The sequence below is a fragment of the Cetorhinus maximus genome, chromosome 3 (genome assembly GCF_964194155.1).
Source record: "Cetorhinus maximus chromosome 3, sCetMax3.hap1.1, whole genome shotgun sequence".
Classification (NCBI taxonomy): domain Eukaryota; kingdom Metazoa; phylum Chordata; class Chondrichthyes; order Lamniformes; family Cetorhinidae; genus Cetorhinus; species Cetorhinus maximus.
Window position 1 is genome coordinate 176693260 of NC_135881.1, and position 17407 is coordinate 176710666.

The window sequence follows — 17407 nt, forward strand, 5'->3', positions numbered from 1 at the left end:
ATAGCTCATGTGTTGTGTTTTCTAGTATCTTGGGCTAACTGTAGTTTAGCCAAAAATCATTTCACTTGGAAGGTTTCAAGATACTTTAAAGATGAAAAGAAAATATTTGTCAGACTTCACTCATTACATGGATTCCAGTTCCTGCCACTGGAATTTAACCCCAAAGACACAATATTGTTTTTTGTTCATTATTTTTCTCAATTTAAATAACACAATCATTGAGGATACAGCATAGAAGGAGGCTATTCAGCCCATCATAGCTGTACTGGGTCTATGTAGAGATATCCAATTAGTCCCACTCCATTTCCCCTTTCCCATAACACTGGAACTTTTTCCAGTTCAAATATTTATTCACTTCCCTTAATGTGTCTACTGAATTTGTTTCCCCTATTTTTTAGGCAGATCACAGATTCAGATCACAGCTCATTATGTTTTTTTAAAAATGTTTCCTTGTATTGCCTCTGGTTCTTCTGCAATACTTTAAACCTTTGTCCTCTGGCTACCTACACTTCTGCTGCTGGATATGATTGCTCCTTAGTTACTCTATCAAAATTGTTTGTGATTTTGAACACCTCTGTCAAATCTCACCTTAACCATCTCTGCTTTGTGTGAACAACCCCAGCTTCTCCAGTCTCTCCAGATAATTGAAGTCCTTTATTCCTGGTGCCATTCGAGTAATCCCCTTCTGCTCTATCTCCAAGATTATCCCTAAAGGGTAGTGCCCAGAACTGAATATACTATTCCAGTTGAGCCCAACCGGTATGAAGGTTTAACATAATTTCTTTGCTTTTATATTTTATTCCTCTATAAATAAAGCCATGGATCCTATTTTTTAATAGTATTCTCAGCTTGTCTTGCCACCTTTAAGGATTTTTGTACATACATCCCCAAATCTCTCTGTTCCTGCATCCTGTTTAAGATTGTATCATTTATTTTATATTGCCTCTCCTTCCAAAATGCTTCACTTTGCACTTTTCTGCATTAAATCCCATTTGCTATGTGTCTCTCCATTTCACCTTCAGCCTATGCCTTCTTCATTGTTTGCTATGTTTCTGAGTTTCTTGTTATCTTTACCCTTTGAAATTATGCCCTGTTTTCCCTAGTCCAAGTCATTAGTATAAATCAAAAATCCCATTACCAACTTCTGGGGAACCCCACTGAATGCTTCCCTCCAGTCTGAAAACCAACCACTACTCTATTTTTTGTCCCTTGGTAAATGTTGCATTCATAGTTCCACTGTCCCTTCAATCCCAGGGGCTTTAATTTTGCTAACACATCTTGTTATGTGATACTTTGTCAAATGTTTTGAAAGTCCATATGTACAGCATGAACCATGGTACCTGTTATTTCATCAAAGAACTCAACGAAGTTAGTCAAGCATGGTTTATCTTTAACAAATCCATGCTGACTTTCATTTATTGGTGATACTTTTCCAAGTGCCAATTAATTTTGGACTGTTGGCTCTAAAAGCTTCCCCACCACCAACTTTAGGCTGATTGCCCTATATTTACCTGGTTTATCCCTTTCCCCTTTTTTGAACAGCAGTACAACATTTGCAATCCCCACTACAAAGGAGGACTGGAAGATGGCAGCCAGAGCCTTCATAATTTATTCCCTCAGTAACCTAGGATGCATTCCATCCAGATTTGGGGACATTCTTTGAAGACTGGCAATATTTTAAGTTTTTTATTCACTTATGGGATGTAGGTATCGCTGTCTAGGCCAGCATTTATTGACCATTCCTAATTTGCCCTTGTTCAACTATATTGTCATGGGTCTGGAGTCACATAGAAGGACATAAAGGACATTAGTGAACTAGATGGGTTTTTATGACAATGGGCAATGGTTTCATGATAATCGTCAGACTTTTAGTTCCAGATATTTATTGAATTCAAATTCCACTATCTGCCGTGGTGGGATTTGAACCCTGGGTCTCTGGATTACTAGTCCAGTGACAATACTACTATGCCACCGCCTCCCCTAAAGTACCTCCTCTTTATCTATTTTCACCCTATCCAATATCATTACCAACTCTTCCTTTACTGCTACAATGGCAGCATCCTCTTCATTTCTCAAATATTGCTTTGCCAACCAATTTTTCAACTAGGCTAGATCATCCTCCAATTCAGTATTTTTATGCTTGCTTGTTTCATGCCCTGATTCATAACTATTCTAAACCAAATTTTATTGGGATCACTGTTCCCCAAATGCTCCCCCACTGAAACATATTGCATTTGCCCAACTTTATTCCCCAAAACTGGATCCAGCACTACTTTCATCCTTGATGAGCTGGATACACACAGATCAAGAAAATACTCTTGTACACTTTTAAGAAATTCCTCACCCTTTTCGCCCATTTAGTTGTTGCCTTCCCAGTCTTTATTAGGACAATTAAAGATCCTGTTATTCTTGTATCTTTCTATAATTTGCCTGTCCTCTAATGTTCTTTATTTCTAACCAAATAGATTCTGTTTCTAACCCCTCAGCTACATCATTCCTCTCTCATGCTTTAATAATTTATTTGATCAATACTTACACCTCCAATACCTTGTAGCCAGGAGTACTAAGTTCCCAATCCTCCCCTTCTTTGAGCCAGATCTCTGTTATTGTCACTATATCATAGTGACATATATCATATGATGATATATATCATTGACAGGATGGATGTGGAGAGGATGTTTCCTCTTGTGGGAGAATCTAGAACCAGGGGTCACTCTTTAAAAATAAGTGGCTGCCCATTTAAGGCAGAGATGAGGAGAATTTTTTTCTCTCAGAAGGTCGTGAGTTTTTGGAACTCTCTTCCTCAAAAGGCGGTAGAAGCAGAGTATTTGAATATTTTAAAGGCAGAGATAGATAGATTCTTGATAAGCCAGCGGGTGAAAGGCCATCAGGAGTAGATGGAAATGTGGAGTTGAGGTTACAATTAGATCTTATTGAATGGCAGACTGGCATGACTTTATCATACACATATCATAGTTGACGTGCTTGTAACTCACCAATAGTATTTACTGTATTATATGCATTTCCTCACAAGCACTTCAAACCCGCCTTAAACTGCCTCACATTTGACCCCACTGTCTGATCCTATTCCCGAACTATTCTTCGCTCTCGTACTATGTGTTTCATCCAATTTCTCCTCTGATGCCATCTCTCTGCCAAATTAGTTTAAACCCTTTCTTGTGGCACTAGTTAACCTCCCTGTAACTACATCAGCCCCAACAATGTCAGGGTGCAGCCTGTCCATCTTAGACAGGTCCTTCCTGCCCGAGAACTGTACCTAATGCCCCGGGGATCTAGAATCTTCCTCCCTGCCCTGTTTCTCTAGCCACACTTATCCTGTCTTATCCTACTATTCCTATACTCAGTAGAACTTGGTAGCTTTGAGGACCTGTTGTTTAATTTCCTCCTGAGTTCCTGAAATTTAGACGGACCTCAACCCTTTTCCTTTCTATCTCATTGGTTCCCACGTGGACCAAGATGCCTTCTGTCTGCTCCGCTTCCCCATCTTTCCATCCTCTCTAACTGTTTTGCATCCTCTCAATGGTGTTCTTTACCCAGACTTCAGGAAGGCAACACACCATGCAGGACTCATGGTGGTGTTACAGAAATTTCTGTTTATCCCCTGACTATCAAATTCCCTCTGACCACTGCATTGCTAGAAGTTGGTGTGTCCCCGCCCCATGGAGCTATTTGCCCTGGAGCGCCTTGGATGTGCTCCAGACTGCGCTTCTCCAAGATATTGTCACTCTCACCAGTTTGAGTGTGGCAGGGATTCCTGCACGGCTAGACTCTTCCTACCATGCAGTCTTAATATCTTCCTGTAGCTGTGGAGTGACCCTAAAAGGTGCTGTCCAGAAAATTCTCACTCTCTTATATGCTCTGGCATGATTCCATCCTCTCTTCCAGCCCAGAGATCCTGAGCTTGAGTTTGAGCAACTGTAGACACTTGTTGCACAAATGGTTATCCAGGACACATGAAGTAACATGGCATTCTTACTGGGCACAGGAATTGCAGGCAGCAGGTCTCAGCTGTCCCATCATTTTACTTAAAAGTCTATATCAAATAGATAAAATAGTAGATAAACTTTGAATTATATATTATATATATATATATATATATATATATATACACACACACACATGTATCTTTTTAATTTAGTATTCCCTTACTCTATTTATGTATATCAGAATTTCATTTAAAGTAATCTCTTTAATGTTGGTATCCTCTACTTAGTATCCCTTTAGATCTAATGAATGACTTGATTATTTATATATTTACTTATTTACTATTACCTCTTGGTTTAAAGTATCTTGCTCCGCCTTCCCCATTCTGCAGCAAATTCCTGCTCAGCAAATTTCCATTACCATCCTGTATCACGATTCACCCAGCTCTCTGCATAGTTCTGTGCATCAGCAGATATCTCTTTAATATAAAGGCAAATACTACAGAGGTTGAAAATCTGAAATAGCAACAGAAAATGCTTGATTTTATAATGCACAGCCTTATTTTCAAATCCTTCCATTGCCTCACCCCTCCCTACCCTTGTAATCTCCTCCAGCTCTACAATCCTCTAAGATCTCTGCAGTCCCCTGATTCTGGCCTGTTGTGCATCCCTGATTTTAATCACTCCACCATTAGCAGCTGCATCTTTAGCTGCCTTGGCCCTAAACTCTGAAATTCTCTCCCTTGATGTCTTGGCCTCTTTCCTCCTTTAAGATGCTCCTTTGAACCTACCTCTTTGATCAAGCTTCAGGCCATCTGCTTCAATATATCTTTATGTGGCTCGCTGTCAAATATGGTTTAATAACAATCCTCTGAAGCGCCTTGGGACATTTTACAATGTTAAGATGCTGTATAAATGCAAGTTGTCGTTGAAATACTCAACACAACAGGCAGCATCTGTGAACAGAATGAGAGTTAACATTTCAGGTCAATGACATTTCATCAGAACTGGAAAATGTTAGAAATGTTAAACTCTGTGTTGAGTTCAGAGAGTTGTAAAATATCTAATCGAAGGATGAGGTACAGGTCCTCAAGTTTCTATGGACCTTCACTGGAAGATTGTAGGAGGCCAAGGTCAGAGTGAAATTGGTGTAGGGAAGTAAAATGGCAAGCGATCGGAACCTCAGGGTCACAGTTACGTACTGAAGGGATGAGTTCAGCAAAGAGATCACCCAATCTGCATATGGTCTTCCCTATTGTAGAGGAGGCTGCTTCGTGAGCATTGAACAGTATACTAAACTAAAAGGAGTACAAATAAATCACTTTCACCTGGAAGGAATCGTCAGGGGCCTGGACAGTGAAAGGGCAGGTGTTACATCTCCATTTTCATGAGATGGTGCTATTGGAAAGGAAGTGGGCATTGCTAGAGAAGACCAGGGTGTCATGGAGGGAATGGTTCCTTTGGAGTGCAGAAAGGGGAAGGGTGAGGAAGTTGTGTTTGCTGGTGGCATCCTGGTGGAGTTGCAGAATGGTGAAGGATGATCCGCTGAATGTGGAGGTTAGTAGGGTGGATGTTGAGGTCCAGGGGAACCCGATTGTGGTTCTAGGAGGGAGAGGAAGGGGCGAGAGCAGGTGTGGGAAATGGGACGGACATTGTCGAAGGCCCTGTCAGGCACAGTGGAGGGAAGCCTTCGGTTGTGGAGAAAGGAAGATTTATCAGAAGGACTGGTGTGGAAGGTAGTATCATCAGATAGATGTGACAGAGACAGAGAAGTAGGGTGGAATTGCAGTCAAGGTAGCTGTGGGAGTCAGTGGGACTATAGTAGACATTGGTTGAAAGCTTATCCCCAGAAACAGCAATAGAGAGGTTGAGAAAGGGAAAAAAAGGAGTCATGAATGGATCATGTGAATGTGAGGAAAAGGTAGAAATTTGAAGCAATGTTAATGAAATTTCCTAGTTTGGCATGAGAACAGTAAGTGGTCCTGATACAGTTATCACTGTACTAGTAAAAGAGATGAAGGAGGGGACCATAGTAGGGCTAGAACACAGAATGTTCCACATATCACACAGAAGGCAGGCATAACCAGCAGTCACGTGGGTTCTCAGAGTGAAACCCTTTATTTGGAAGAAGTGAGGGGAGTCAACAGAGAAGTTGCTCAATGTAAGACCAATTTCAGCCAGGCAGAGGAGGATGGTGGCAGGTGGGAATTGGTTGGACCTCCATTCAAGGAAGAAGTAGAATGCTCAGGCCAGCCTAGTTGCAGATGGATATAGAGGGACTGGGCATCCACGGTGAAAAGGAGATGGCTAGGGCCAGGGAACTGTTTTAAGTGCAGATGGTGTCGGAAGAGTCATGGAATTCAGTTGGAAGAGACTGGATAGGGAAGAAAACGTAGTCAAGATAGGAAGAAATAAGTTCCATAGGGAAAGAATGGGCTGGAATTGTGTTTGTGAATCTTGGAAATTATGTAGAAGTGGACATTGCAGGGTTGGGAGACTGATGTTGGAGGCAGTGGTGGAGGGGAATGTCTGGGAAGATCTCCAGAGGAGAAGAGGTCAGTGATGGTCAGGGTCCCTCTAATACATACTAGTTCAAAAGTCCTCTGCGTGTGTCCTGTGTCGCAGTGTGTCTTAGTTAGCATCTTTGGAAATATATTTTTGGTGGAGGGGGAGAAGATGAGAGGACAATGACATAGAATGACATTCCATCAAGTCAAGACGACTTAAGAACTCATTTGTTTCTTCAGAGCAGTAGCAGGGAAAAGTTTGCATCTCTTAAAGCTTCTATTGTGAAGAAAAAATAATAATAGAGTCAAAGCCAAATTCACTGGTAGCTCTGGGCTGCTGAAGAGACTGAATTCACCCTGGAAGGGTTGACTTCACCCTGGATCAAAACTGTTCCCTTGGGACTGACTATTAAACCATTAATGAGCTGGATATAGCTGTTAATGGCAATACCTCTGAAATTGTTAAAGTGATTTGTTTCCTTTTCAGGTGAAAAGGACATTGTTATTTTGGGGGACTTCAGCCTGTCACCTGACACGAATGATTTTGACCTCCTACGAAAAGAGAGGTTCCTTCACTGTGTTCCAGCCAATGCCTTCACAAACATTAGCACTAAGAACCCTCAGGGTTCAAAGTCAACAGACAACATCTGGATCAGTCGCTCACTCAAGAAAACATATTCAGGTATGGATCAGATATGATGAGGGCAAGTTGGCAGACATAGGAACTGTACAATCCCTTTTTTAAAGTAAAACATGTGCAAATTACATGATAGATTTGGGATTAAATAAAATTGTATGAATGCCCCTTTCCAGCTAGTTTGTTGTGACTGACATGATGCTATGTGGTCATTTGGTAACTTGGGGCTAGATTTTACAGCCCCACCCCCCCCCCGTCGGGCATCTTTTTGGCGGGGTGGGGGATGGAATATAAAATATGAGGGGTGCGCGGCCCTCCATTTTCCCGCCCACCCCGAGCTGTCGTCCCATAATATGCTAGATGGGTGGGTGCCAAAGCCGGAAGCTCGCCCGCCATATTATAATAAATAATTAAAGGTCAATCGAGCTTGTTGTCAAGCCAATTGACCAGGATATTACCCTGCCATGTCATGATAGGGCAGTAGGTTTTTTGAGGCCAGGTTAAAAAGGGCAGAAAGGTAGGGGCACATCATTTGGGGGATGCCCTGTGCTTCCAAAATGTCACCCTCTCCCTTCATTATCGCCACCTGCCCTCCAAAAGCCAACACCCTCTCCCTTCTTCCTGGACTCTCTGATTCCTACCAGCCATTAAAGCCTGGGACTTACCTGTCCCTAGCAGCCATCACTGTTCTTGTTTCTTCCTGCAGATCCTGCAGCACTCACTACTGAACTCTGGCACTGCTTGGATTGCTATAGCTGCAGGCCAATCAGATTGGCTGGCAACTCTTGAGGACAGGACTTCCTCCCACTGAGGGGTGGAAGCCCCACTCCCACCTAGTTTAGCCCACCGTTATGGCTGCAAGATGGGCTTCTTTCTGGCCTATTGGTTTCTGGCCGAATTTCCATCCAAGTTGGGGGAGGGGCAGTTGAAGGAGGACTGAATACAGTCCACAAGAATCCAGATGACCATTTATTCACCTTCTCCTCTTGCTAGAAGGATTGGCTGCATCCTCCTTTGTCTCACCACTTCCTGCAAAGGCTATTTTCATGATAGATTTCAGACACACCCACTGTAATGAAAGGATGGAGAAGTGATGGCTCATGATAGGTGTTAACTATGCTCTGTAGGCTGGAATGAAGAGATCTCATATTTTGTCTTTACTTGGGAAGGCGGTGGTGCAGTGGTATTGTCACTGGATTACTAATCCCAAAACACAGGGTAATGCTCTATAAGGAACCAAAGTCTATAAGGAATGGAACCAGTTGGACCACCCAGCATTGGCCTAGGCATGGAAACGACAACGGCAAACTCAGCCCTGTCGACCCTGAAAAGCTAAACATCTGGGGGCTTGTGTCAAAATTGGGAGAGCTGTTCATAAGACCATAAGACGTAGGAGCAGAAGTAGGCCATTCAGCCCATCAAGTCTGCTCTGCCATTCAATGAGATCATATCTGATCTGATAATCCTCAACTCCACTTTCCTGTCTTTTCCCCTTAACCCTTGATTCCCTTACTGATTAAAAATCTGTCTATCTCAGCCTTGAATATACTTAACGTCCCAGTCTCAACAGCCCACTGCTGTAAAGAATTCCACAGATTCAATACCCTCTGAGAGAAGAAATTCCTCCTCATCTCTGTTTTAAATGGGTGCCCCCTTACTCAGATTATGCCCTCTGGTCCTAGACTCTCCCACAGGGGGAAACAACCTCTCAGCATCTACCCTGTCAAGCCCCCTAAGAATCTTATATGTTTCAATAAGGTCGCCTCTCATTCTTCAAAATTCCATTGAGTACAGGCCCAACCTACTCAACCTCTCCTCATAAGAAAATCCCTCCATACCCAGGATCAACCTAACGAACCTTCTCTGGACTGCCCCCAATGCCAGTATATCTTTCTTTAGATAAGGGGACCAAAACTGTTCACGGTATTCTAGCTGTGGTTTAATTAGTGCATTGTATATTTTTAGCAAGACTTCCCTATTTTTATACTCCATTCCCTTTGAAATAAAGGCCAACGTTCCATTTGCCTTCCCTATTGCCTGCTGAACTTGTATGTTAGATTCATGCACAAGGACTCCCAAATCCCTCTGTGCTGCAGCTTTCTTCAGTCTTTCTCCATTTAAATAATATTCAGCTTCTCTATTCTTCCTGCCAAAGTGCATAACCTCACATTTTCCCACATTATATTCCATCTGCCAAGTTTTTGCCCACTCACTTAACCTGTCTCTCTGTAGACTCCATGTGTCATCCTCACCACTTGCTTTCCCACCTATTTTTGTGTCATCTGTAAACTTGGCGATAGTACATTCACTTCCCTCATCTAAGTCATTGATGTATATTGCAAATAATTGAGGCCCCACCACTGACCCCTGCGGCATTCCACTAGTTACAGGTTGCCATCCCGAAAATGCCCCCCTTATCCCAACTCTGTCGTCTTTTAGTTAGCCAATCCTCTATCCATGCTAATATACTACCCCCAACGCAATGGGCTCTTAGCTTATTAAGTAGCTTTATGTGCAGTACCTCATCGAACGCCTTTTAGAAATCCAAATATATTACATCTACTGGTTCCCCTTTATCCTGCTTGTTACCTCTCAAAGAATTCTAATAAATTTGTTAGGCATGATCTCCCCTTCATGAAGCCATGCTGAGTCTGCTTGATTAGATTATGTATTTCTATATGCTCTGCTATTACATCCTTTACAACAGACTCCAACATTTTCCCAATGACAGATGTTAAACTAACTGGCCTATAGTTACCTGTTTTTTGACTCCCTCCCTTTTTGAATAAGGCTATTACATTGGCAGGTCTCCAGTCCTCTGGGACTTTTCCAGAATCTAAGGATCCTTGGAAGATTGCTACCAGTCCATCCATTATCTCTATAGCTACTTCCTTTAATATCCTAGAATGCAACCCATCAGGTCCAGGGGACTTATTGGCCTTCAGCCCCATTAGTTTCCCTAGTACTTTTTCTCTACTGATAGTTATTGTATTTATTTCCTCCCCCCTCCCCCACTTTTTGCCCCTTGATTATTTAGTATTTTTGGAATGCTATTAGTATCTTCCACCATGAAGACTGAAGCAAAGCATTTATTCAACTCCCCTGCCATTTCCTAGTTCCCCATTATTATTTCCCCAGTCTCAATCTCTAAGGGGCCTATGTTCACTTTGGCCTCTCTCTTCCTCGTTATATATTTAAAGAAGCACATACTGTCCGTTTTTATATAACTTGCTAGTTTACCCTCAAAGTTTATTTTCTGCCTCTTTATTTTTTTTGGTCACCTTTTGTTGGTTTTTAAAACTTTCCCAATCCTCTGGCTTACCACTAATCTTTGCCACATTGTCTGTTTTTTATTTCAATTTGATACTGTCCTTAACTTCCTTGGTTAATCATGGTTGGTTTATCCCCTTCCTACAATCCTTCTTCCTCACTGGGATATATCTTTGTTTAGAGTCATGAACTATTTTCTTAAACGTCTGCCATTAAAAAGCAACAGCCATTAAAAAGCAACAGCCTGACATAGTCATTCTCATGGAATCATACCTTACAGATAATGTCCCAGACATCCCCATCACCATCCCTGGGCATGTCCTATCCCACTGGCATCAGGTCAAACGTGGGCAAGGTTACCTCCTGCTGATTATACGAACGTACGAAATAGGAGTGGAAGTAGGCCATTCGGCCCCTGGAGCCTGTTCCGCCATTCAATAAGATCATGGCTGGTCTGATTGTGTTTTGAGTTCTACATTCCCATCTACCCCTGATAACCTTTGTTACCCTTGCCTAACAAGAACCTATCTACCTTTGCCTTAAAAATATTCAGTGACCCTGCCGCCACTGCCTTCTGAAGCAGAGAGCTCCAAAGTCGCACAACGCCCTAAGAGAAAAAATTTCTCCTCATTTCTGTCCTATAAGGGCGACCCCTAATTTTAAAACAATGCCCCCTGGTTCTGGCTCCCCCTCAAGAGGAAGCATCCTTTCCATGTCCACCTTGTCAAGACCATTCAGGATCTTATATACTTCAATCAAATCACCCTTCACTCTTCTGAACTCCAGTGGAAACAAGCCCAGCCTGTCAAACCTATACTTATAAGACAATCCTCTCATTCCAGCTATCAATCTAGTAAACCTCCTTTGAACTGCCTCCAATGCATTTACATCCTTCTTTAAATAAGGAGACCAAAACTGGACACAGTATTTGAGATGTGGGCCCATAACCTCTACGCTCCCCAGTGTTGGATTTGGGGGGTACCCCAACGATGTGCTGGAAAATCCCTCTGGGAAGTTCCCAGGTAAGGGTTTGCACGGCAATTGCCCAGAAGTGCACACTTCCTATTGCTGCATTGGGAACCATTCAAAAAATGCAGTTTAAATCACAAACTTTGGATGGTTCCACCAATAGTTACCCAGAAAAGGTTAGAAGAATTAGAAACTCTTCTAACTTCTGAGTAACTATTGTAAAGACCCAGATTCAACCCCAAGGGACTCACCACACCCCTGACCACCCGCCCCTTGGGACCCACCCACATCCCAATCCCTGACACCCCCATGCCCTGACCTCCCACACCCCCCAACCCCCCCACCCGACCTCCAACACCCCCAGAACTCTGTCATGACCCTCCCGGACCTCCGACCAACCTCTGCTCCCTGACCTTGGACCCCTCGACCTATGACCCCCCCAACCTTGGACGCCCCAACCCCGGAACCACCCACCCTGCCGACTGCACCCCCCCCAAGCAGCCCTAGCAAACAGAAGACCAGGTAAGTAGGCATTTATTTCTTCCAATTCCTGTGGGCCAGCACTTTCTGACACTAATTGGAGGTTACAACCTTAGGTTTCATCAATGCTCTATATAACTAATGCATAACATCCTTACTTTTATGTTCAATTCCTCTCGCAATAAAGGATAGCATTCCATTAGCCTTCTCGATTACTTGCTGTACCTGCATACTAACTTTTGTGACTCATGAATGAAAACACCTGGAACCCTCTGCACCTCCGAATTCTGCAGTTGTTCTCCGTTTAATTAGTACTCTGCTTTTTTAATTCTTCCTGCCAAAGTGAGCAACATCGCATTTTCCAACAATATACTCCATCTGTGTCCATCTGCAAACACCTTATGTCTTTGTCACAATATTATCATGTATTGCCCCCCCTAGCTGTCAAATTGGTGCTCCTCCATATTGAACACACTTGGAGGAAGCACTGAGGGTGGCAAGGTAACAGAATGTACTCTGGATGGTGGAGTTCGATGTCCTTCACCAAGAATGGCTCAGTAGCATCATTACTGACCGAGCCGCCCAAGTCCTAAAGGACATAGCTACTAGACTGGGTCTGCGGCAGAAGCTGAGAGAACCAACTAGAGGGAAAAACATAGACCTCATCCCCACCAACCTGCCTGCCGCAATGCATCTGTCCATGGCAATATAGGTAGGAGTAGGCACCGCACAGTCCTTATGGAGACAAAGTCCCAACTTCACATTGAGGATATCCTCCATCGTGTTGTGTGGCACTACCACCGTGCTAAAAGGAATCGATTTCAAACAGATCTAGCAACTCAAGACTGGGCATCCATGAGGTGTGATGGGCCACCAGCAGCAGCAGAGTTCTATACAACTGCGCTCTGTAACCTCATGGCCCGGCATATCCACCCATTCTACCATTACCAATAGCCATGGGGATCAACCCTGGTTCAATGAAGCGTACAGGAGGGCATGCCAGGAGTAGCACCAGGCATACCTAAAAATGAGGTCGACGTTCATGCCAACAGCGTATGCAGCATGCTATAGACAGAAATAAGCGATCCCACAACCAACGGATCAGATCTAAGCTCTGCAGTCCTGCCACATCCAGTCGTGAATCGTGGTGGACAATTAAACAACTCAGTGGAGGAGGAGGCTCCACAAATATCCCCATCCTCAATGATGGGGGAGCCCAGGACATCAGTGCAAAAGACAAGGCTGAAACATTTGCAACAATCTTCAGCCAGAAGTGCCGCATGGATGATCCATCTTGGCCTCTTCTGGAGGTCCCAGTGTTCAGTGTTCAGCCAATTCAATTTACTCCACGTGGTATTAAGAAACAGCTGAAGGAACTGGATACTGCAAAGGCTATGGGCCCTGACAATATTCTGGAAATAGTACTTGTGCTCCAGAACTTGCCATGCTCTAGCCAAGCCGTTCCAGTACATCTACAACACTGGCATCTACCTAACAATGTGGAAAATTGCCCAGGTTTGTCTTGTACACAAAAAGCAGGACAAATCCAACCCAGCCAATCACCACCCCATCAGTCTACTCTCGATCATCAGTAAAGTGACAGAAGGAGTTATCAACAGTGGAGATGTTCACTGATGGTTGCACAATGTTCAGCACCATTCGGATTCCACAGGCATTGAAGCAGTCCACGTCCAAATGCAGCAAGACCTGGACAATATCTGGGCTTGGACTGACAAGTGGCAAGTAAAATTCATGCCACACACAAGTGCCAAACAATGGTCATATCCAAAAAGACAGAATCTAACCAGCGCCCCTTAACATTCAATGGCATTACCATCACTGAATCGCCCACTAACTGTCCTGGGGGTTACCATTGATCAGAAACTGAACTGGACTAGCCATATAAATACTGTGGCTACAAGAGCAGGTCAGAGGCTAGGAATCCTGTGGTGAGTTACTCAACTCCTGATCACCCCCCCACAAAACCTGTCCACCATATACAAGGCTCAAGTCAGGAGTGTGATGGGATACTCCCGCTTGCCTGGATGAGTGCAGCTTCAACAGCACTCAAGAAGCTTGACACCGCCCAGGACAAAGCAGCCCACTCAATTGGCACCCCCTCCACAAACATTCACTCCCTTCACCACTGACGCACAGTGGCAGCAGTGTGTACCATCTACAAGATGCACTGCAGGAACTCACCAAGATTCCTCAGACAGCACCTTCCTAACTCATGACTGCTACCATCTAGAAGGAGAAGGGCAGCAGATACATGGGAACACCACCACCTGCAAGTTCTCCTCCAAGCCACACACCATTCTGAATTGGAAATACATCACCGTTCCTTCACTGTTGCTGGGTCAAAATCCTGGAACTCCCTCCCTAACAGTACTGTGGGTGTACCCACATCACATGGACTGCAGCGGTTCAAGAAGGCAGTTCATCACTACCTTCTCAAGGGCAATTAGGGATGGGTAATAAGTGCCAGCTTAGTCAGCGACACCCACATCCCATGAATGAATATTTTTAAAATTGACAAGACTTTACTTACATTGACAGTGTGCCATCGATATAAAGTATCTCATAATCCAAAAACAATAACGTTTCGTATTTATATAGCACCTTTTAATGGAGTGAAACATCCCAAGGAGCTTCACAGGACCATTATCAGATAAAAATTGACATTGAGCCACATGAGATATTAGGACAAGTGACTAAATGCTTGGCCAAAGAGGTAGTTTTTAAAGAATGTTTTAAAGGGGGAGAGTTGGAGTGACGCACAGGTTCAGACACTTCGTGTCCCTCCATATTATCTGCAGCAGTAAGTTGCCTTGAGACAAAACGGTGCAAAAACAACTTCATTCAGTTGAGCTCGCTTTTAATTTTGATTTGAATTTGCCTTTGATGAGGAGTCCAATTTCTATTAAGAATTATTTTATTCTTTTTTCAATGTTAAGGTATTGCCATACACATGTGCTACTGTGCCATGTCAAGATGAAAAAGGGTTTTTTTTTCCCCCTCTCTGCAGCTCCTTTGTTTTTGTGTGTAGTTTGCCTCCCTAAATATGTTTGCAATTTTTTTTTCCCCTCTTATGCAGGTCATTGGGCTGTTATTAGGGAAGGCCTCACCAACCCCTGGATTCCTGATAGTTGGTCATGGGGTGGAGTTGCATCCGACCACTGCCCATTGTGGGCAGAGTTCTACATAGATAAAGACTTCGATAGGAAAGTGCCATTTGGAAATGGCAGCACAGTGACTGTTGAGCAAGCAGATGGGAGCACAAAGGATGAGCGGTGACACATAACAACTGTATGCCACATTTTTATCGGACATTTATTACTGAACAGTTATTTGTCAATGAAGCCCATGAGTGACTGAATGTGAAAGGATCTAATCTGCCTTTTAACAATTAACTTTTGGTTGTGATGTGATTTGTTTCTGCTGCAAATAAGTATGTTTAAAAAAAAAACATAATCGATTGTTTATTTTTGAGGGGGAGCTGGAAAGAGAAGACACTTTTAAATGGAAGAAAGGATACTTTATACCAAATGAAGTGGCAATTTAACAGAATGTTAATAATATACTTTATTTTGAAAAGAGAATTGCATTTAGTTTCTTCCTTCCCTCCTTCCAGTTCAAAAATCTTCAAAGTACTGCACTATTTTCATTCAATACCACTGACGTAGCTTGAATTCAGAAGCTAAACATGGAAGATACAGCTGCTGCTGGCATTTTGTGCTTTGGGTAACACAAGTGAAAAGGTTGGATTTGTACATAAGCCTTCCCGAAATAGTAAAAATAAATTTATTTTGTGATTATTTTTTTCCCTTTTGCACAGAACTTTAGGATATATTTGTTCTTATTCCAGTATTAGCAATATAAAAATAAAATAAATAGATTCTATTTGTACTGGGCTTGCAATGGTACAGTACTTTTTAAGAAAGTGAAAATGTTTGGTACGCTAAGATTGTACCTGTTGCACATAAGTAGCATACTGCTGGGGTGGCAAACCCACATTTTGCCTGAACCCAGAGAGTTAAAGGGAAGAATCTATGTTCTGCAGTAAAATGGTGCTAGCACAGTGCAGTTACTTTCACAGTCTGACGCTCGAGTGTTGACTGTCTCCTGTGAGCCTGTGACTAGAATACCAAAACGGTACCATTTATGACTGTTACTATAATTACAACTTGTAATATGAGACTGTGTGTTCCTCTGAAATTGCACCTTTGATTAAAGAGCTAATAAATTTAACAAATGTGAACAAATTGTTGATGCACCTGTTATTGTTGAAGGTATGAAGATGATTAAAATATTTGCCATATGTTGGTTACAAAACATTAACATTCAGATATTGCAGTTAGAGCTTATTTCCTCTGGAGGAAAGGAAGTCCACTCCTTGTCTTGCATAACCTGGCATCAACAGTTTAATTTAGTAATGTGCTGTGGCCTGTTCAGGTTATTGACGCAGCCAGAAAAAAGGCGAGCGTCATGATCACTTTATGCCTGAAATATAACAGAATTGAGCTTTAGTTGAATTACAAGTGCCAGAAGCAATTCCTGACATTGAAAAGAGAATTTTTTTTGGTTAGTATTGTGCAAAAGGCTGGAATATTGTACCATTTCCATGATGTGAAAATAAAGGAGGGGAAAGAAAAGGGTCAGGATTTTTCGTTTGGCGGGCATATACGATCGGCGGGCCTGGGGGCAGCCAGGGAACGGACCCCCGACTGCAATTGGCCCCCGACCGTGATTTCACGCTGGCTGGCCAGTTAAAGCCAGCCAGTGTGAAACGCGTGCTGAAAGGCTCAGTGCTGCTGGGGTGGGGGTGAGTGCTGAAGTCGGCGCGGGGGAGCGTGGAATGAAAGTTCCCTGAAGGCAGAGAGCCTGCCTCAGGGAGCGGAAGAATTTAAATGCAATAGAAACAGAATTTAAAATCCCGGAAGAAGTGCCCACGCATCAGAATCGGTCACCTGATCGTATACAAGATGAAAATTCTGTCCATAAATTTTTATACATTTTTAAATTAATATCGGATACCTCACCCTGCCTGTGGATGAGGTTTCCTGAAAAGCGCAAAGGCCACCTGGCCGATTCGCCCGCCCGGCAACCGTAACGTTGGACGGGCAACGAGAAATCTGAGTGAATTACAGGTTTAATGGCCATAATGGGCCTCTTAATTGTCGGCGGGTCTGCTTCCAACTCTTGTCCGCGCCCACTGACTGAAATATTACACTCGAGCGGGTAGGGCGTGCAATGCACACCGAGCAAAAAATTCTGTCCAGGGCGTGGGAAGAAAAGGCAGAAAACAATGGGAAAATAAACATAGAAAGAGAGAGAACATTCTCTCCCCCCTGCCCGTGTTCTCTCTCTCCCCACCCCCTTGTCACCAGCGCTTCCCCCACTGCCCTTGGTCTCTCTACCCCCACCCTGCCCATAGTCTCTCTCTCTGCCCCACCCTGCCCGCATTCTCTTCCCCACCCTGCCTTTGGTCTCTCTCCCCCCCCTCCCCGCTCATGGTCTCTCTTCTCCCCCCACAGTGCTGGTCCCTCTTCGTCCACTCCTGTGGTCTCTATCTCTACCCCCACCCTTTCCCCCCATAG

General features: G+C 43.4%; 1 protein-coding gene across 1 annotated transcript in view; it reads left to right on the forward strand.

The window, feature by feature from the left end:
• eepd1 (endonuclease/exonuclease/phosphatase family domain containing 1) overlaps positions 1 to 16072 on the forward strand; it is a 192513-nt gene extending 176441 nt beyond the window's left edge. Inside the window, exons 8-9 of the mRNA XM_078539320.1 lie at positions 6939 to 7133; positions 14905 to 16072. Coding sequence (XP_078395446.1) covers positions 6939 to 7133; positions 14905 to 15104 — 395 coding nt within the window. The 3' untranslated portion in view covers positions 15105 to 16072. The remainder of the gene's footprint in view (positions 1 to 6938; positions 7134 to 14904) is intronic.
• The last annotated feature ends 1335 nt before the right edge of the window (positions 16073 to 17407 follow it).